Source organism: Pelmatolapia mariae, linkage group LG23, assembly GCF_036321145.2.
Source record: "Pelmatolapia mariae isolate MD_Pm_ZW linkage group LG23, Pm_UMD_F_2, whole genome shotgun sequence".
NCBI classification, from domain to species: domain Eukaryota; kingdom Metazoa; phylum Chordata; class Actinopteri; order Cichliformes; family Cichlidae; genus Pelmatolapia; species Pelmatolapia mariae.
In genome coordinates, this window is record NC_086246.1 from 43467516 (window position 1) to 43485853 (window position 18338).

General features: G+C 42.4%; 1 protein-coding gene across 2 annotated transcripts in view; it reads right to left on the reverse strand.

Annotated features, from left to right (window-relative positions):
- LOC134620700 (capping protein, Arp2/3 and myosin-I linker protein 3-like) overlaps positions 1–18338 on the reverse strand; it is a 46028-nt gene that overhangs the window by 18637 nt on the left and 9053 nt on the right. For both annotated transcript variants that reach the window (XM_063466966.1, XM_063466965.1), the window contains exons 10-29: positions 18196–18284; positions 13799–13893; positions 13414–13500; positions 12814–12923; positions 12631–12708; positions 12201–12277; positions 11549–11653; positions 11329–11398; positions 9812–9893; positions 9583–9679; positions 9287–9341; positions 8519–8691; positions 8338–8406; positions 7819–7912; positions 6606–6704; positions 6401–6520; positions 6202–6315; positions 5947–6122; positions 5734–5821; positions 5528–5647 (exon numbers count right to left, since the gene is read on the reverse strand). In XM_063466966.1, the coding sequence (XP_063323036.1) occupies positions 5528–5647; positions 5734–5821; positions 5947–6122; positions 6202–6315; positions 6401–6520; positions 6606–6704; positions 7819–7912; positions 8338–8406; positions 8519–8691; positions 9287–9341; positions 9583–9679; positions 9812–9893; positions 11329–11398; positions 11549–11653; positions 12201–12277; positions 12631–12708; positions 12814–12923; positions 13414–13500; positions 13799–13893; positions 18196–18284 (1998 nt within the window). The remainder of the gene's footprint in view (positions 1–5527; positions 5648–5733; positions 5822–5946; positions 6123–6201; positions 6316–6400; positions 6521–6605; positions 6705–7818; positions 7913–8337; positions 8407–8518; positions 8692–9286; positions 9342–9582; positions 9680–9811; positions 9894–11328; positions 11399–11548; positions 11654–12200; positions 12278–12630; positions 12709–12813; positions 12924–13413; positions 13501–13798; positions 13894–18195; positions 18285–18338) is intronic.

Below are 18338 nucleotides of genomic sequence, written 5' to 3' on the forward strand. Positions count from 1 at the left end.
AGTTCTGTCCACCAGTTCAGAAGTTTTGGCGTGAGATATGTGAAGACTTATCGAAGTGTCTGAAATGTAACATTCCAACTTCTCCTTTAGTGTGTTTGTTGGGCAGCTTAGATAATGTCACTTCAGAAAAGAATATAGCCCATATGGTTTTCACTGCCCTATGCATAGCCAAGAAAACAGTCCTCATGAACTGGAAAAATAAAAATAATCTTAATTCTAACCAGTATAGAAATTATCTATTAGATTACATTAGTCTTGATACAGCCACTGCCACCACATCAGATCAATTGCTCTGGGCTCCTTTGATCAGCTCCATCACCTAGTGGGGGTGGGGGGTCATAGTTTGGTCCCACCTTTACTGTTGTGATTGGTGTGGGGGTAGGGACAGGCTTAGGGCGTCGGGGGGTTCCCCAGGAGCATCTTCCTTGGGGGGCTCAACCCGGGGTATCGGTCATGGCCAATTAAGGGCTCTGTTGGCTCTTAGGTGACGGTTTCCTCGTGGCTGCGTGCAGCGGGGCTAGGGGAGGGTCTGTGCTGACGGACGTGGGTTACTGACCTGGTAGCCTGGCTGCCCCTGGGTGGGTCCGGGACGGGCGTGAGGTTCTGGGGGCGCTCCGTCTCTGGGCTGGGGCCCTGGCCGGGCCTCGGGGGCTCGGGTCCTGGTTGGTGTGTTGCTGGGGTTGTGGGCGGGTGGGTATATGGGGGCCCAGTCCTGGCGCAGGGCGCCGCCAGTGCATCGAGCCACCTGGGGGACTCTTCAACTGGTGGGGGAGGTTGTCACATCTTGCAGGAGCTTTCCTCTCCTCAGGAATTCTCTCTGCAGGAGGGGGAGATATAGGAGAGGTGGAGGAAGATCTCAGCCTGGGCGTCTATTGTCTTGTGTAGTCTGGAAGATGAGTGGATGATGGGGTGGGTGCAGTTTTCTCTGTAGTGGGGTCGGGTGGGCTGTCCCGGGCTCTGTGGGGCCGGGCGGCGCTGCTGCACTGGGCCCTGGTCCGGATGGGCCTGGGCCCCCTTTCCCTGGCGGGTTGCAGAGCATGGGGGTGCCTACTGGGGTCAGCGGGGGAGCTGGCCCCAGGGAGGGGTCACTTGCCCCTCCCTTTCTTCCCTCCCCATCTCCAGCTGCCTCCCTCTTCCCGCTCCACCACAATCACCCACACATGCAGGGCCTTGGGGTAGGGGTGTGTCACCAGGGTGCAGAGGAGGCATCCCCCCCCTCTGTCCCCTTCTGGCTGCCTCTGCCTCAATTTTATCTCACAACTTAGACATTCACATTACTCACACTCTCATAACACATACATATAGGATCTTGGGGGTGGGCTCACAACACGGACTCCAAATTACCATCAGGGTGTACACCTCACCCCTGGCGTCGTTGCCCACCTCTCAATTTTAAATACATGTAGACATTGAGGGCTAGCAGGAGGGGCTATGCGCTTACCTGCTGCTCTCTGGCAGGTAGCTCCATGCCCTCCTGGGTTTTAATTGCACCTTAGAACACATATACATCAACACTACATATGAGCGGGTAGAGGGAGGTTTGGAGTCTTCTCACACCCCCGGTCTCTGCGGCCTGCTGGAGCGGGGGGCTAGGAGGAGGAGTTGGCCGTCCGACTGGGGTCTGGTGTGTGGGGCCTCCCTGCTGCTGCGGAGTCGGGGCAGTCTGCTTCTCCCCACTGCAGGGAAAAGGGTAACACCACCTGGGTCTGGGTGCAGTTTCCCCCTCCAGGGGCAAGGGTACCTAGACCCGGTTCTTAGAGTACGCTTGGGGAGTGTGATTGTGTGTACAGCGTCTCTTTATGTCTGTCTCCACGTTGGTTGAGTGTGGAGTAATTGCCTATGAGAGCATGAGGGTGGGAATGGATGTTTGTATTTGAGTGTGCCTGTATGTCTGTGTCTATATGTCAGGTTGGGTATCAGACGCCACCTCTCTGGGGACATCTCAGGCCCTCCAAGGTTTGGAGGCCTATCTCCCCCCACCACTTCCCCTGCCGGTGGCAGACGCCCTCAGACATCGATGCGTTGGTGGTTCTTTGTGTCCGGGGGTGGGCGTCCGGGTACACACCGGCTCACTCCTTGGTGGCTGCTTATCGGGGCCTGGAACCTGGGGCTCGCTCGGGCCACTTCGGGGGTGGGGTGCCCTCGGCCTCTCGGCCTGGGGCTCGGTCACTCAGGCACAGCTGGCTGCCGGCGGAGCTCACGGGCACGTCACTGCAACCCCCCCTGGCTTCTGCTCCGCGGCTGCTGAGTGATCCCTCATCTGGGACTCTCCTCAGCTCTTTCTGGGACAGTGGCGCGGCTGCCCCTCTGTTGGTCTTCCTTGGTCTCTTGTGTTCTGGGGGCCTCTGGATGTCTGGAGTTTTGATCTCCTCCATACCTGCTTCATGCCCTGGAGGACGGGGCAGTGGCCCCCCACACCCTCTAGCAGATCATTACATTAAGGAACCTTTTAAATACAAGCGCGCTCATGCTCACAGGTGTACACACAGGTGATCACACACACAAACTACACCCTTTTTGGCTCCTACCTCAAAGCACACTGTGCGCTGTCGATCTTACGTGCTGCACAATAATGTTTAATATTAAGTATGTAGTGTTATATTCCCATATATCATTGTGATGTTGTTTATTCTATTACTCTCGTTTTCTTCTGCTTGTTTTCTTTTTTCTTTCTCAACAGGTGATCCAGGTGATCGATATATGTATTTTTTGTCTGCTTATTTTGTTGGTTTTTGTTTTTTGCCCTTTATCCCCGTCCCTCTTCTCCGCTGTTTTTTTTTTTTTTGTTGTTTTTTTGTTTTTTCCCCCCTCTTTCTTTCTCCCTTTTCTTTTCCCCTGTCCCGTATCTAGCAAGTAAAAAAAATAATAAAATAAAATAAACAATAAAAGGTAAATCAAATGGACCATTACGGCAAGGCTGGGATGGTCCATTTGGTAAAGTAAATCCGTTGGGCATCTTTCTTCGCCTTTAGACAATAATTCTGATGGCAAAAGAACCAAACGGGACAGGTTTAAAAAAAAAAAAAAAAAAAAAAAAAAAAAAAAAAAAAAGAATATTGACCCGGACTGTGATTGTGTAAAATATGTGAAATGAAGCTTGATCAAATGCATTTCATTAAAAAGTCGAGACACCAAAGTACTGAAGCCTACAATGTCCATGATGTATTAGTTGAGAAAGCAAGGTATTGGTTTCATTTTTGCAATACAACAATCTTCACTAGCTGTATTACTCAATGAAATAGCAATGTTTCAAATTCCTTGCAGGTAATGATTGAGCAGACTGTGATGTATAAAGTCCCGTACTTACAGTAGATTCTTGAGATAATGTCAGGGGAACGGTTTTGCTCCTGCAGTTTTACCTGCTGTCTTGTAGATACTGAGCTGCTGTTTTAGTGCGTCAGCAGAAATTAGCTTTTTTTCCTTTTTTCAGGTTTATTCAGCCTCCCGACATTTCAGCCATATTGGTAACATTCAGATAATATTTGGTTTCAGGTTTATTTTTCTCATTTGGAGAGATGATAAGAAGAATTCTGCAACTAATAGACAGACAAAAGCTCTAATTTACTGTTAATGAGAAAATGTAGATACAGCACATAGCTGAGAACTCATTTTAAAACTGGGAAAGGGAAGGAGGTGTAGCTGCTCCATAAGAAGATAAGAACATTTTAATAACTTCAGAATTTTTTGCATCAACATCATGCAGAGCCACAAACTTAAATATTCATCTATAAAAAGCCTGCTTTTTCTTCATTGTCCATCGTCTATTGTATCTAACAATAACTTGATTTCTGTTTAATGCCAGTCAGGCTTTCAGGGTAGCAATTATTGGCCTTTTGAAACATGGACATTCAATATCGTGCTTCAATCACTACAATCAGTAGAAGCTTCTAAAGGCCAAAACACAATTGTACTGACTATACATCATCAATTCAAGTATTGTTAAAGCGTCTCCAGTGAAGGAGTAGGAGCCTTTCAATATTTCTGACCTTTAACTGTAGTGTTCCTGTCAGGAAAGTCAGCTTAATGTTTCAAATGTCAAACCCCGGAGGAAAAAGTCCTCATTCCTGCAAGTTTTGTCACTACTGAAACACTGTTTTTGCCTTAGCTGTAGTGCTCAAGTTTAATAACGGGATAAACAAGCAGGGGATCGTAAACCTAATTTAATCAGCACACTCGCTGATGCATATATGATTGCAATGACAAACATGAAATATTGCGATTATGCAACAAAATACAAAACTGAGAAACAATTCTCCTTTCCATGTCAGACACAAATTGAAAACGGCTTGAAATATTAGACTAATATATGTGAAATCACACTACTTCAGGGTCTTCATGAGAGTCATGATACTTTATCATAACTCCAGGAATTCAGTTTCTACAGCTAGCTGCTCAGAGGCAAAATAAATGCTGAAGGCAATGAGGTGGGGGGGGGACCCCTACTTCCTGGGCTTTTTCAATTTGCTAAAGATTGCTAAGAGGTAATGTTAGATGGGATAAAATTAATTCAAATCTCTGAAATGATTTTGTTTGATAGCAAGAAAAGATCAAATGGAGAGGGCTACACGTAAAAAAGCCCCCTCAGCCCGTTTGTGTTGATAAAATTGAGCATACTAAAAAAAAGTAAAACATTTCCTGTAAACATTTACATTTAGTTATCATTTCATATTTGCTAATGGCATCCTTATCTCATTTCATGTAGATGGCATGTTGGTGCAGTGTTTACTATTACTGCTTTACAATTAGAGGGTTTGTAGTCTCAACCACCTGGTTCAAATGGGTCTTTCTGTGTGTTCTGGAGCTTGGATGCTTCCTCAAGGTACTGTGACTTCCTCCCTTAGTTCAAAGACATTGGTGTTAGGTTAAATGGCAATTTGAAAATTTGAAACTGGCCCTGAGTGTGGATGTTTATCCATCTCTCTGTGTTGGCCCTGTGATGGACTGGTGACTAGACTGGCCCACCGGCTCCAGCCCAGTTTGAATTGGATAAACAGTTACAAAAAATGAATGATTTAAAGTAAACAAAGAAATTGAAAAATTAAACTCTGTGCCTCTCGCAACCGCTCATTTAACATCGGAGCACATGAACCCTGGGTAACGCTCTGCTGCTATGACTTCAGGAATATGCAATTTCAAAAGTGTAGCTGAAGTTCAACAAAAAATTCTGGGAGGTTGAATTTTCTGGAAAATTTGATAGCGATTGTGGTAGCGACCACAATTGAAGGCATGTAGAAAATCACAAATTCCCAATTTGTGAGGTGTACTCCCTTCACCCTCCAACTGGTGGCGGCAGATGGCTCCCACTCCCTGAGCCTGGTTCTGCTGGAGGTTTTGTTCCTGTTAAAAGGGAGTTTTTCCTTTCCACTATTGCCAAGTGCTTTCTTACAGGGGGTTGTTTGACTGTTGGGGTTTTGCTTCTTGGCTGTTTTTGCGATTTAGCATTATATCAATAAAACTGAATTGACTTTAAATATTTAATTGAATATTTTTCGTATATGGGTCCCAAAACACACGTAAGTTCACTCACTATGCTGGTGCTGAGCTCTTCATCTGTGATGTCCAGAGAGTCCCTGTGCCTGTTAAACCTCCAGCCTGTCCCATCTTCACACGTCCCCTCCCAGCATTTAAGATGAGAGACCTGCCGAGTCTGAGAAAGACAGCACTCCTAAACTTTTTGCTCCAAACAAAACCTGTTTATCCTTTACAGTTTCACAGTAAATGCTTTGTGTTTACCAGGTTCTTATGGGTGGCATAGAGCTCCTGAAGGATCTGGTCCACGATGGAGTTGGTGAGATAGGAAACCACTGACAGCTTTACTTCTCTGCAGAAGATTGGGTTAGAGGAAAGGGAGAGACTGACGGGAAGAAGCTTGGTAAAAGTGAGAGCAAATCAATATTCCTCTTATCAAATTCAGACTTATTGTTGCTGCTTCATCGTCTCACTTACTCCAAGGCTCTGTGAATGTCCTGTGCTGCTCTTTCCATAAGGGCAGTGCGAATGGCAGAGCGAGGGATGGACACACGCTCAGAGACAGATGAGAGGGGTGGGCTTAATCTCTCTGCTGCAGAAGAAGATAGAGGGCAGAGCTCGCGGCACAGAGACACCATGGAGTCGACAATCACCTGCAATGGATGCCAGCGATCGGTGACTCTGTCATCTGTTACATATCACAGTGTCAAAAAAAGAGGCTGCTAGATGTACCTGCAGCTCCTTGTCAGCAGCTTTGGCAAGTTCGCCAGCCAAGGAGTCGAGTCTCTGCCGCACCGGCCCATCCACAGACAGCACATGAGCGAGCTCACACAGTGAAGGGTAGAGCTTGGAGCACCATAGAGAAAGGATTCATTCATATTCAGTGTGACAAAAATGCAAATACTACGCTTGCACATTTCACATCACTCACAGCGCGAGAGTTCCTCGCCTCTTTTAGCACTTGTTTTGCAGCTTGAATCTCCTCCATCTCTCCGACGCCCCGTAATAAACACACCTGCTGCTGGACACGCACACAGAGGCGCTCCATCACCTTGGAAACAGACAGGCGGGGGAGTGTTACAAGTGCAAACACTCACAAACAGACGCAGATGTAAGCGCACGCTGACAAGCCCTACCTGTTCGGCGGTGCTGGTGACCAGGCCCTGATGGAGCCGCAAAGCCTGTCTCTGAGAGAAGCGCTGAGTCTGGTTGTTCCTCACCAGAGCACGCTGGATCTGTGCGGCAAAGCGATTATCACGATTATACTCTCACCATGAAAACATGAAGAGCACAAACAGAACATAAGAGGTGGCAATGCAAGAAGTAGATTTCAGCAGAAGGAAGAAAGTGCAAAGAGCCAAGTAGAGGGTGCTGTCATTTTACAACAAGCAACAAAAGCATCTTAAGACTAAGATGACTGTAGAATCCTTGTTAAAGCTTTAGAGGTGGCTCCCTAAAGCTCTTAGAAATTAACACAGCCTTTATCCAAAGCCCTTGTCCCTCTTCTTTCCTCAAGAGAGAAATAATTACAGTAATAACTAGAATTTGCTTGTTAAGTCTAATTTACCAATCTCCTAAAATGCCACTTTCCCGATGCTGTTTGAGTTTACATATGTATTCATAAACAAGTAAACAGAAAAATAAATGAACAAAATGATTGCACATTTATTCGCCACTGTCTGTTTGTCGGCACCGCAAACAGAATATGTTAAGAGGCTCTTTACGGTAGGCGCTTACACTCAGTCTTAAGTGCTGCAGAAACTTAAGAACATATGAAGAAAACATTCTTTCAAAGTTAGGCTTAAGATGAACTTGCTTTCCCAACAAGCCTGTAGTACAGCTTCATCTCAGACATATGAAGCTTTTAGATAAACCTCGTCATCTCTTGATGAATTTCACTGTTTTGTGCGAAACTACACAGATTCCTCCAGAGGTCCAAATTTTTGCACAACATGCTTCTTTGAGCACACAAAGTTTTCATTAAAATATCTCATATTTGTTTTCATTTGCTTCGGATAATGTCTTTGTCTACAGTCATAAACATCTGGTCATTTATGACCTCAAAGCATTTGATGAATTTATAAAAAGGGCAGAAATTAATTTTGAAGAGTCAACACCAAGGTGTTTTGTTGTGAACTAGAAGAATTTAATTAAATCCCTCTAGCGTTTCCTGCAGGTTGAAAGCTTTTAGGGATTACGGTTGTTAGGTAGGGCTCTTTATCTCTGTTTTTGAGTTACCCCAACGGTCCCCAGGCCACTGATGAAGAAGCTATTAAGCTTTTTTAATCTTCCCAGTTTTAAGTAGTACTGTAATAACTGTATTGGTGGCTTTACTCCAACCGTCCCAACCTTGGTCAACGCCTGCTCTGTCCTCTCAGGGGCACTGCGGTACGCCTGGCTGATGTCACTTAGGGGTAGAGGCATGTACTGTAAGGTGAAATTACTGAGAGGAAAAAGCAGAAAACGAGGGAAGGGACAAGTTATTAAGGGAGACAGTAAGAGACTAAAAAGAGAAAATAAAGTGGGTTACAGATTCCAGGGTTAGTTAAGGTTAATATCCCCACTGGACAGAGCTCATCCTAAAATATTTTTCCTGTGCCATTCAGTGACTGAGTAATACTTTGATCCTTGCAACCATGTCATCTTTTGCCTAAAGGCAAGTCTGGACCATTTAAGATAGCAAAGTGGAAAACAACAATTTGCTCAGCTCAGCAACATGGTTAAATGTTCTCAAACATTCTTTAATAACATTTCTTAAAAATAGTTCTAGCAGTAGATGTGTAAGACATGCTCTTATTTATTGATTAGAGTCCAGTGGGCATACATACAGAATAGATGTTGATAATATATATTTTTTAACACTCTTACTGTTCAAGTGCTCGGGCCACATCGAGAAATCCTGCTGCGGAGGTGTTGTTGCGATCCCATGTCACACTCCTGCAGGGCAAGGTCAGAGTTGCATAGAATACAAACTTCCATACAGAGCGCAAGTCACTGCAAAGACTGCAGAAACGCAGGAAAAAAACTTTGCACTTAGTCTTTCCTTCACCTGAGTGTTGTGTTGATTTGAAGGGCTTTGCTCAGCATCTTGGCTCCAATGTCTTCCATGCTATTCCCGCTCAGATCCACTTTTCTCAAGCAGGTGTTGCTACCCAGGGCGTTGACTAGCACAGTGCCCCGAGAACGAAGGCGTGAGTCACAGAGGGACAAAGACTGAAGGGCCTATAGAGGGAGGGGTTACAAGCATGTGAGTTAATAAACGAAGCGGAGAAGACTGTTCAGGAAAAAGAAAAGAAGCACGAGAAGCCAGGAGGTGACATTTAGTAAATAGTGCTTTGACTTGACTTTACATGCTGTTTGCATGAATTATTCACAATATGTGTAGTGATATAGACACTGCGCCCACAATGTTAACAGAGGAACAGTAATAATTGATGAAACGGTGACACATCTCCAGTGAAACATAATGCAAAAATTATGTGCCCAGGAATCTGAGCAGTATTTTAACTGTAAGCAGAACCCTAATTTTAATTTAAAGCAGTATAAAGAAAGTTGACATATGGGAAAAAATAGATGTACAAAATCTATTCTCATTTTGAATTTGACACAAACAAATATATGTAATCATTCAGTCTTCTGAAAAAAACATTATTTATCATTTTAATAATTTAATTAACTAAAAGTCAATTAAGTTTATCTTTGCAGAATATGATGAATTTTATTGTCTCTGCAGCTGATTTATGTTTTTTCTATTTCTACTGTTTGCAATCAAAGCACATTGCCCTTTAATTTTTGTATATCTATTCTAGTTACTCACACATTCTTCTTCTTGTATGAGTTGAACTAGCTTCTGCAACACTTCATCCAGAACCCTGCAGACACAAACCATGGAGACAAACACGGAAACAAAGCAGGATGAGCTGGGTCGAGTCATCTCCTGCTGCCTGAGGAATGGCAGCTACTTATGAAAACAGAACTACAAGAACAAATGTGTATATTCAAGCTGGCATATGCAGTGCAAGCATGTTTGTGCTCAGATACACACACAGTCATGCGCATAGGGTATATCCATAAATAACTGCAGTAAAGCGTGACAGAGAGCACTGACAGCACCTGTTTTTGATGTTGAAGTTCTTGCCCAGATGAAGGTGTTTGAGGGAAGGGTGTCTAGAGAGGGCTGGCAGGACTGTGAGTAAGTCTGCGTCAAGACCTGTCAAAACACACACACACACACACACACAGCTCGACATGGTACGACCCATTAGCAGCCCACGCCAACCTCAGCTGCCCGAGGACAAAAAGTCAAGGTCACGGTGGGATGTTCTGCAGCGTGCCACTGTACCGTTGTCGGAGATATCGAGAGTGGCGATGGAGGAGACTCTAGGGAAGAGTTCCTGGATTACAGCAGCTGCTGCAGACCTTAGCTGGAGAGAGATAGAGACAGATGGGAAAACTAACATGTGCACAGCTATGAATCAGAGTCATTTTAACTTCAGTCTTTGGGGAATTGTTCCATTTTTCCACAGTGGGGCAAATTTATGGATTTATGTCCCTGCAAGCTTTGCTTTGTTTGCGATCTGCAGCAGTTCAGCTCAAAGAGAGGGGAAACCCTTTACGCTTCAGTACACAATCCTCTGTACTGTTTAGCTTAGCTCTTTTTTTGATTTACTTAAAATATATAGGATTATCATTAGTAAGCTCTTTAAATCTAGTAAAATAAGTAAAAGCATAACAGATTTACAGTTTTAAATTAACAGATTTTTGGCAGTTGACAGTCGTATTCTAATATAACTGACACTTCTGCCCTTACAGTATTTAGTGTTGGAATGAACTACAATTACAAGTACATAAATATAATTTAGAGGTATTTGTGTTTGGGGTGCTTTGACATATATCAACAGATATCACTATAAATTTGACAAATACTGAAAGGCTACAAATCTAAAATATAACTTAATTCTTTTACATTTACAGTGATATTAATTTCTTTCCTTCAATCACATCATTTGGCAGCAGGACGCATACATCTACCTGTGAGGAGAAGCTTATGATGGTGACAGGGGGTAAACATTAAAAGCACCCCCCCCCCCCCCCCCCCCCATCCCCGCACAAAAAAAAGATGAATTTTTAAAAAAAGAAAGTCATTTTAAAAGTAAAGTTTCTAACTGCCGACTGTAAATCTATAAAACTGTGAGCTGAACCTAAGAGACTGACTTATGAGATGTCTATTTACATAACCAGCAGAAACACTATTATTTTTCTAGCTACTGCCAGGCAATTGCAAAGCTAATATTTACATTCTGCCATTCTCCCATCTTCCCTTCTGTGGGAAATACATTTAAGTGCTATGCTGTGTTAACCAGTGTCTAACTCTCCCAACTAACTTTGCTGGGAAGTTGATAACTCTTTGTTGGTTTGCCATCAAGAGACCAAGTGTCAAATTACATGCATGGTCATTTGATCAATTTTTAGTCTAAAAATACTGATAATGGCTGCTTGCAGTAAATAATCTGAACACTTTTACTAAGTTAACCTTGGTCAAACTCCCTTTCAAAATGCTTTTAAAGTCCAATTTGAAAATAAAACTTTTCGGTTTATCTCAACCGCATCTGATGCAAGATACACTCATCTGATACACTCCAGTTTAAATAAAATCAGCTGCATATGGAGGCCACGAAAGCTTGCTATTTTCTTGCACTATAAACCTGTCAATGAAACCGAAAGCACAAGTTAAAGCTCACATCTGCACTGTGCATTTGGTTCAGAGTGATTCGAAAACACAGGTGACCTATAGCTCAATACTCCGCCTGGACACCTCCTGTGTTGAAATCCGGTGTAGGTGTGAAGATGAGCTCTCACCTCACAGCCGCTGATGTCCAGATGAAGGTCATTGATATGAGGATTGGAGGTTAACCCTGTGAGGAGAGCCCTGCGGAGACAGAAAGAAGAGAAATGACGGACAAGGAAAAGACAAGCAGAGGGAATATTAAAGGTCTCGCTGGCACAGCCTTTATTGCAGAGGAGTTCAGATAAAAGGGAGCATATTTGGATAGAGAATTAGAAGTGACATGGTAGGTACCTCAGAACATCAGGGGGCAGCTTCATAGAGGCCAGGCTGACATGAGTGAGGCTGAAAGCTGAGCTGAAAAACTGACGGAACAACGGCAGCGTATCCTTCACTTTCCTATTGGATTAGAAAACCCCCCCCACAGAGGATCAAAGCGAGAAGATGTAGAGGTGAAGAGATAATACAGAGAGTGGGATGGGATGAAACCAACCACACACAGGAGATGAAGTCACACTGTTGACATGCCAGGTAAATTTGAGTGCAGAGCTGAGTGTAGACTACTGACAAAGAATGAGAAATATGAGTGAATATTGCTTTGGTGTAAGAGGAGGGAGCGAGTGGGGTCAAATGATAGATAGCTCTGCTTAAATATTCATGAGTCTTATCTATGCAGACTGTGCCGAAAGTTCTGCTTTTAAACGGCAGTAGACACACCCCCACAGAGGAAACACAATGTTCCAGAGATTCCCACAAAGCACATTTCTGATTTCCCATTAAGCAAGAAATGAAGATAACGACAAAAAAAAAAAGAAAAAAAGATGGAGACGGAATGACATGAGCGGAAAGATGATGCCTTCTTTAAGGTGAAATAGGGATGATGTCTTCTCAGATTTGGATTTGGAGCTCCATTTATTGTTTTGGTAATCTTAAAGATATGACTAACCTGTGGGAGAAGGAATTTTTGGAAAGATTCAGAAAGGAGAGATCAGCGCAACACCCCCTCAGAAGAGCCCCAAATAGCTGCATGACACACAGGGTGGAAACGGTTAATTTGAGCTTAGAATTGCACGCAGAGAGAAATGCATTTTTTTTTATTGCACATGCATTAGGGATGCGCAGATAGTGATGGCAATGTTGCTTTTTTGTGTTTATTTTTGTTTTGTTGAAGAAATCTCAATTATAAAAAAAACAACTTCACTGACTTTTAGCTTGTCGTCACGCACTCTTTGAACATTTAGCAGCAGACAAACGTTGGCAAGTGCTATCCAAAAAATGTAATCTTAGTTACCAATAAGCCCTTACTGCTCTTCAGGCGATATCAAAGTGCATCCCAAAGACACACATTTGATCACACCCACCCATTAAATACTCACTGAGTCAACACAGCAGTCTGTGCCCGACAGATCCAAGTGGACCAGGCAGTTGGGTTGAGACAAGAAGAGATAAAGGTTCTGCGAATAGGTCGAGAAGAGGAGAAACATCGTATTAGGCTGAAAAAGTGGAGAATAAATGGGGCAGCGTGTATTTGTGTTTCCAGATGGCTTGTGCTTTCTGACCGATGCATCCTCCCCCGAGAGGACCCCGGGGTTCTTGCTCAGGTCCAGGTGCAGCAGGGAGTTAGAGTACTCATCGCTGGAGCACAAAGCCTGAGAGAGAGACACCACTCCTGAGAGAAAGGGGAGTAGAGCGCAGAGAGATGAAATGAAAAATGAGAAAAATGAGAGCTGGTAGTTGTACAATATTAAAAAGGAGAAAGAGAATGCTCTCAAAACATTTTGTGTCTTTAAATTATTCATAGACATCTTGGAGCAGCAGGTATCAGTGGATGTTATGGGAAGTAGCGCAATTCAATGTAATATTTAAATTCTCCGCTGGGTACCCTGTACGATGAGACAGTAGCAGAAGGCATGCTGCCTGCAGGGCAGCACACGACATTGTAAGTCAATATGGAGTCATAGCGGGGCGAAAGCATAAAACAAAGCCCTGAAAACATTATATCCCCTCACCCACAGTATGATCTAACCCGAGCTCTGAAAGCTGCAGGTGATCCAACTTGTTCTCCTTCTGATTTTGGTGAGTAACACCTGTGCCATACTTTTATTTAACTCACAGACAGGGGTAAATAAGGAAAAAAACAAGGAGAGGCAAGTCCTAACCTTTGGAGGTGAGTGAGGTCTTGGAGAGGTTGAGGAGACGAAGCCCCTTGCTGAGGCGACACACTTGCTGGATTAAGTTGGACACACCTGCAGCATGAACACAGCAGATATAAAAAGTGAGTCGCAGAATTTCTTGTCACTTGAAAGTAATTTTCACTGTAACAGATGTACCTGCTTCTGAGTTAACGGATCAGGGACCAGATAAGCCAAAATAAGCCACTATTTTCTTTTACTAATGGACTCAACAGACCCTTTCAGGTAATATTTAGATATAGAACAATGAAAATAGAACTGTCTTTCTTCATCACATCAAACACAAGCTTGAGTTTTTCTCCAGACCCAAAGATTAAATTAGAAAAAAAAAAAAGGAGATAATTTACAATACCTTGGTTATCCAGTGAGTTGTGCGCCAAGTTGAGGGAATGGATGACAGATGCAGGGTTCTCTGAAAGAGCTACTGACATCTTCTGTGGGAAGTCACTGCAAAAGTGGGTGTGCAGTTACCTACAGAGAGCTGCAACTGCATTTGTAGTATCAGGTTCATTATAAATCTCTTGGTTTATAAATGTTGAGTGCCCATTATGATGTACTGATATATGCTTTTTGTGTGACTTTTGCTGCATTGCCACTACAAGTGACACAGTTACAACAGCCACGTGTGGCCAGAAACACAGTTTTCATAGTTTTGCTGCAGTTCAGGGGTGTCAAACATAGGGCCCATGGGCTGGAACCGGCCTGGCAAAGACTCCAATCTGGCCCACTGGATAGTTTTGAAAAATGTGAAGGAGGGCATAAATTTGAACTTTTAGCTGTATTTTTAAAGGTTTTACAGCTTTGGCTACTGACAAAGACATCCCTCAAAACCATTCATACTACACTAGAGTAAATAAGTTACAGATAAAGATAGAAAAGATAAACAATGACATGAGAGAAAACTCTTTTTTCAACTATCTACTACGGAAATGTCATTTTTTACAATATGCTCACATTTTTTAAAAAGGACATTTTATGTGAATTAACAAAATGTTTCTGTGGTTTCATTACAGGACAGTCTGGGATTTAAGCTACCAGAACTTTGTCTGTAATTTTACATATTTATTTCTTACAATTTAAGCTCAAACTGTCATCCTGACAAATTTCTTTCATTTATTAAATCAATATTTCTCTATCATGTAGAAAAAGAAGTGCCATCTGTTAAATGTGTAGTGAAACTTTACACTGATGGAAGCAGGAGTTTCACTGATCCAGCCCACCCAAGATCAAAGTGGGCTGCTATGTGGCCCACAGTGTAAAATGAGTTTGACATCTTTGCTCTAGTTACTTGTTGACATGTTCTCTGAGCTTCTGTGTTTGAGAGGGAACATAAAAGCATACCATAGCTGACTCTTAAATAAATCGCTGCAGAGCTGAAAAAGTTGAGGCCAGCTCATCTTTTGCAGTTATATATATGTATTTTGTAATGAATGAATTTTAAGTCAAACAGTCAAAATGTGATTAAATTGCAAACTTTCAGCTTTAATTAAAGACGTTTTTAAAACTCAGTACTGCATTATTTAGGAAATACAGCCATTTTTATACATAGTAGCTCATTTTCAGAGGCTCAAAATTAATTGGAAAAACTAACAATTTTAAATACGAGGATTAAAAAAAAAAAAAATAAAAAAAAAAAATACGAGGATTATTTTTAATACTTGGATAAAAATTCGCAGCCAGTGACTGTCTGAAGTCTAGAACCCATGGATATCACCAAATGCTGCCTTTCTTCCCTTTAGATTCTCAGCCAGGCCTTTACTGCAACCAGATTTCGGTTATTGATTGCTTGTGGTTCTCTCTGCATTCAGGTTTGTCTTCAGTTACTTTAAAGGAATGGTCCATTAGGTTAAGGTACTTTTATCAGCAGTCACACCATCAATAAACACTTGTGACCCGGATCCACTGGCATCTATACATGACCACGACAAAACATTGCGTTCACCATGTTTGACAGATGATGTGGTATGCTTCAGATCATGAGCAGTTTCTCTCTTTTTCCATACTTTTGTCTTTCCATCATTCTGGTACAAGTTCATCTTGCTTTCAATACACCAACTAGTATTTTTCCAGAACTGTGCAGGAAGAGAAGTTTTCTCACAAAATCTAATCTGACCTTGTTGTTCTTGAATGTAATCAGTGGTTTGCACCTTGTTGTGGCCCCTCTGTGTTTCTATTCATGATGGTGTCTCAAGAATGTAGTCAAGGCGCTTCTAAAATCATCTGTTTCAGCTGTCTTCTATAGTCTTGTCGGCTTTCTAATGCTCATTCTTTTTGCAAATTACAGGCCTATCTCCAAACTACCTTTTCTCTCCAAAATTCTTGAAAAGGTAGTTTACAGCCAAATAATGACCTTCCTGGAAAAGCAAAATGTGTTAGAGGTTTTCCAATCTGGTTTTAAACCCTTTCACAGCACTGAATCAGCCCTTTTAAAAGTTTTTAATGACATATTTTTAGCTACTGATGCTGGGGATTGTGTTGTTCTTGTGCTTTTAGATTTGACAGCTGCGTTTGATACAGTGGATCATGCCATTTTATTCTCTCGTTTGGAGCACTGGGTGGGCATTAGGGGCACAGCACTGGAGTGGTTCAGGTCTTACTTGGCGGGGCGAACTTTCTGTGTCAGTCTCGGTGACTATGTGTCGTCCTCCACTCCCCTCTTGTGTGGTGTCCCACAGGGCTCAGTTCTAGGCCCCCTCCTCTTCTCTTTATATCTGCTTCCTCTTGGTTCCGTACTGAGAAAGCACGGCATTGCTTTCCACTTTTATGCTGATGACTGTCAGATCTATGTCCCTCTAAAGAAAAAAGGCAGATACCTCACACAGCCATTACTCCAGTGTCTCGATGACATTAAGGCTTGGATGTCTGTCAACTTTTTAAAATTCAATGATAAAAAGACAGAGGTGATGGTTTTTGGTAGCCCCACTGAGACCCCCAATGTGTATTTAGATTCCCTGGCCCAGTACGTTAAGCCAACTGTCACAAACCTGGGGGTCAAAGTGGACTGTGATCTGAAGTTTAATAATCAAATTAAGACAGTGGTAAAATCTAGCTTCTTTCACCTCAGGCAGCTGGCAAAAATAAAGCCAATTCTTTCACGGCAGCACTTTGAGACAGTGATCCACGCCTTTGTTAGCACTCGGCTGGATTACTGTAATGCACTTTATATTGGGGTCAGCGCGTCATATATTACCCAACTACAGAGGGTGCAAAATGTCGCAGCTCGTCTTTTAACTGGCACTTGAAAGTTTGAGCACATTTCCCCTGTTTTAGCTTCACTTCACTGGCTGCCCATTTCTTTTAGGATTCATTTTAAAATTCTTTTATTTGCTTTTAAAGCTCTCCATGGCCTCGCCCCATCTTATCTCTCTGAGCTGCTACAGCCTTATACACCCACCCGCTCTCTCAGGTCAGCTGATCAGTTGCTCCTGAATGTACGCAGGACTGGGCGTAAACTTAGAGGAGATCGTGCTTTTGCTGTAGCAGCTCCAAAACTGTGGAACGAGCTTCCTTTAGAGATTAGACAGGCCAGTTCTTTACCTGTTTTTAAATCACTCTTGAAAACCCACCTCTTTACCCTGGCCTTTGACACCACGTGCTTTTAGGTGATTCGATGCTGTTTTATCTTGTTTTTGTTTTAATATAGGGCTGTTTTAATTTTATGTATTATGTGTTTTATTTATTTATTTTTGCTGCTTTCTGTTATTTTATTGTTTTAACTTATGTTCTGTACAGCACTTTGTTCCTGTGCTGGGTATTTTAAAGTGCTTTATAAATAAAATTGGATTGGATTGGATTGGATTCTTTTAAAAGATCCAGTATATTGTTCATTTGACCATTCAAAGTTTTTGCTATATCTGATCGTCTTCCTTATTTGCAGTGGCATCTCTGCCAACCTCACATAAAGAATTCCAGTGAACAGCTACCAAAACAAGTCCAACTCCTGATCCTTTTATCTTCTTTTACCTGGCTAATTTGTCATACAGTAATGAGGGAACAGACCTCACCTGCTCAGGAAACTGCTTGTCAGCCAATGGTCAAATTATTTTTGAGCCTCTGAAAATGGGAGATTCTGTATAAAAACACAATTCCTAAACTGTTAAAGAAAAAGTTTATAAAACCACTTAAATTAAAACTGAAAGTCTGAAATTTAATCACATCTTGACTGTTTATAAAAATGTTTCAGTGTTATAGAGGCAAAAATTCTATAAAATCCAACAACTTTTGGCCCTCATTGTATTTGTAGCGAGACACTTTTTCACCAAAGCATGAACACAGCTTAACAGCATAAAACACAAAGATATTTGATGTCATTCAATGAAGTGATTGAAACAACTGACAAAGACTGTGGTGTCACTATGAAGTAAAACTCTATGAACTTACACGACATTCACAGACAAGCACTTACGCATACAATACATATATATATATAATTCAGTAGTACAGAGATTTAGCCTTGTTCAAGGACATACAAGTTAATCAAAATAAGGCCAACAACTGACTCCTAGAAGCAGCATTCTCAGATAATCTGACCAAGTTCTTAGCATGGGTCAATCATTAAAAGAAAAACACCACTAAGGTTCACAAAATACACTTAAAACCATTTGGTAAATGTTGTCATTTGCATTAAAAAATCAAGCCAGGATAAAATTAATGCTCTCCTTGTGTGTGAACGTCCTAGAGAGCCCATTTCAGGATTCAGAGTTTCTATAATAGTCAAAGCATAAAAAGTAAATGAAGACCTCTACTCACGATTTTAACCCAGCATTCTCCAGAGTGATCTCTTCAAGGCTGGAGGATTTGCTGACTGTGTGCAGGACCTGCTCAGTGACCTCTGAGCCCTGATTCATGAAAGACATATTTAAAACCTTGGTCGGTGACCCTTGAGAAATACT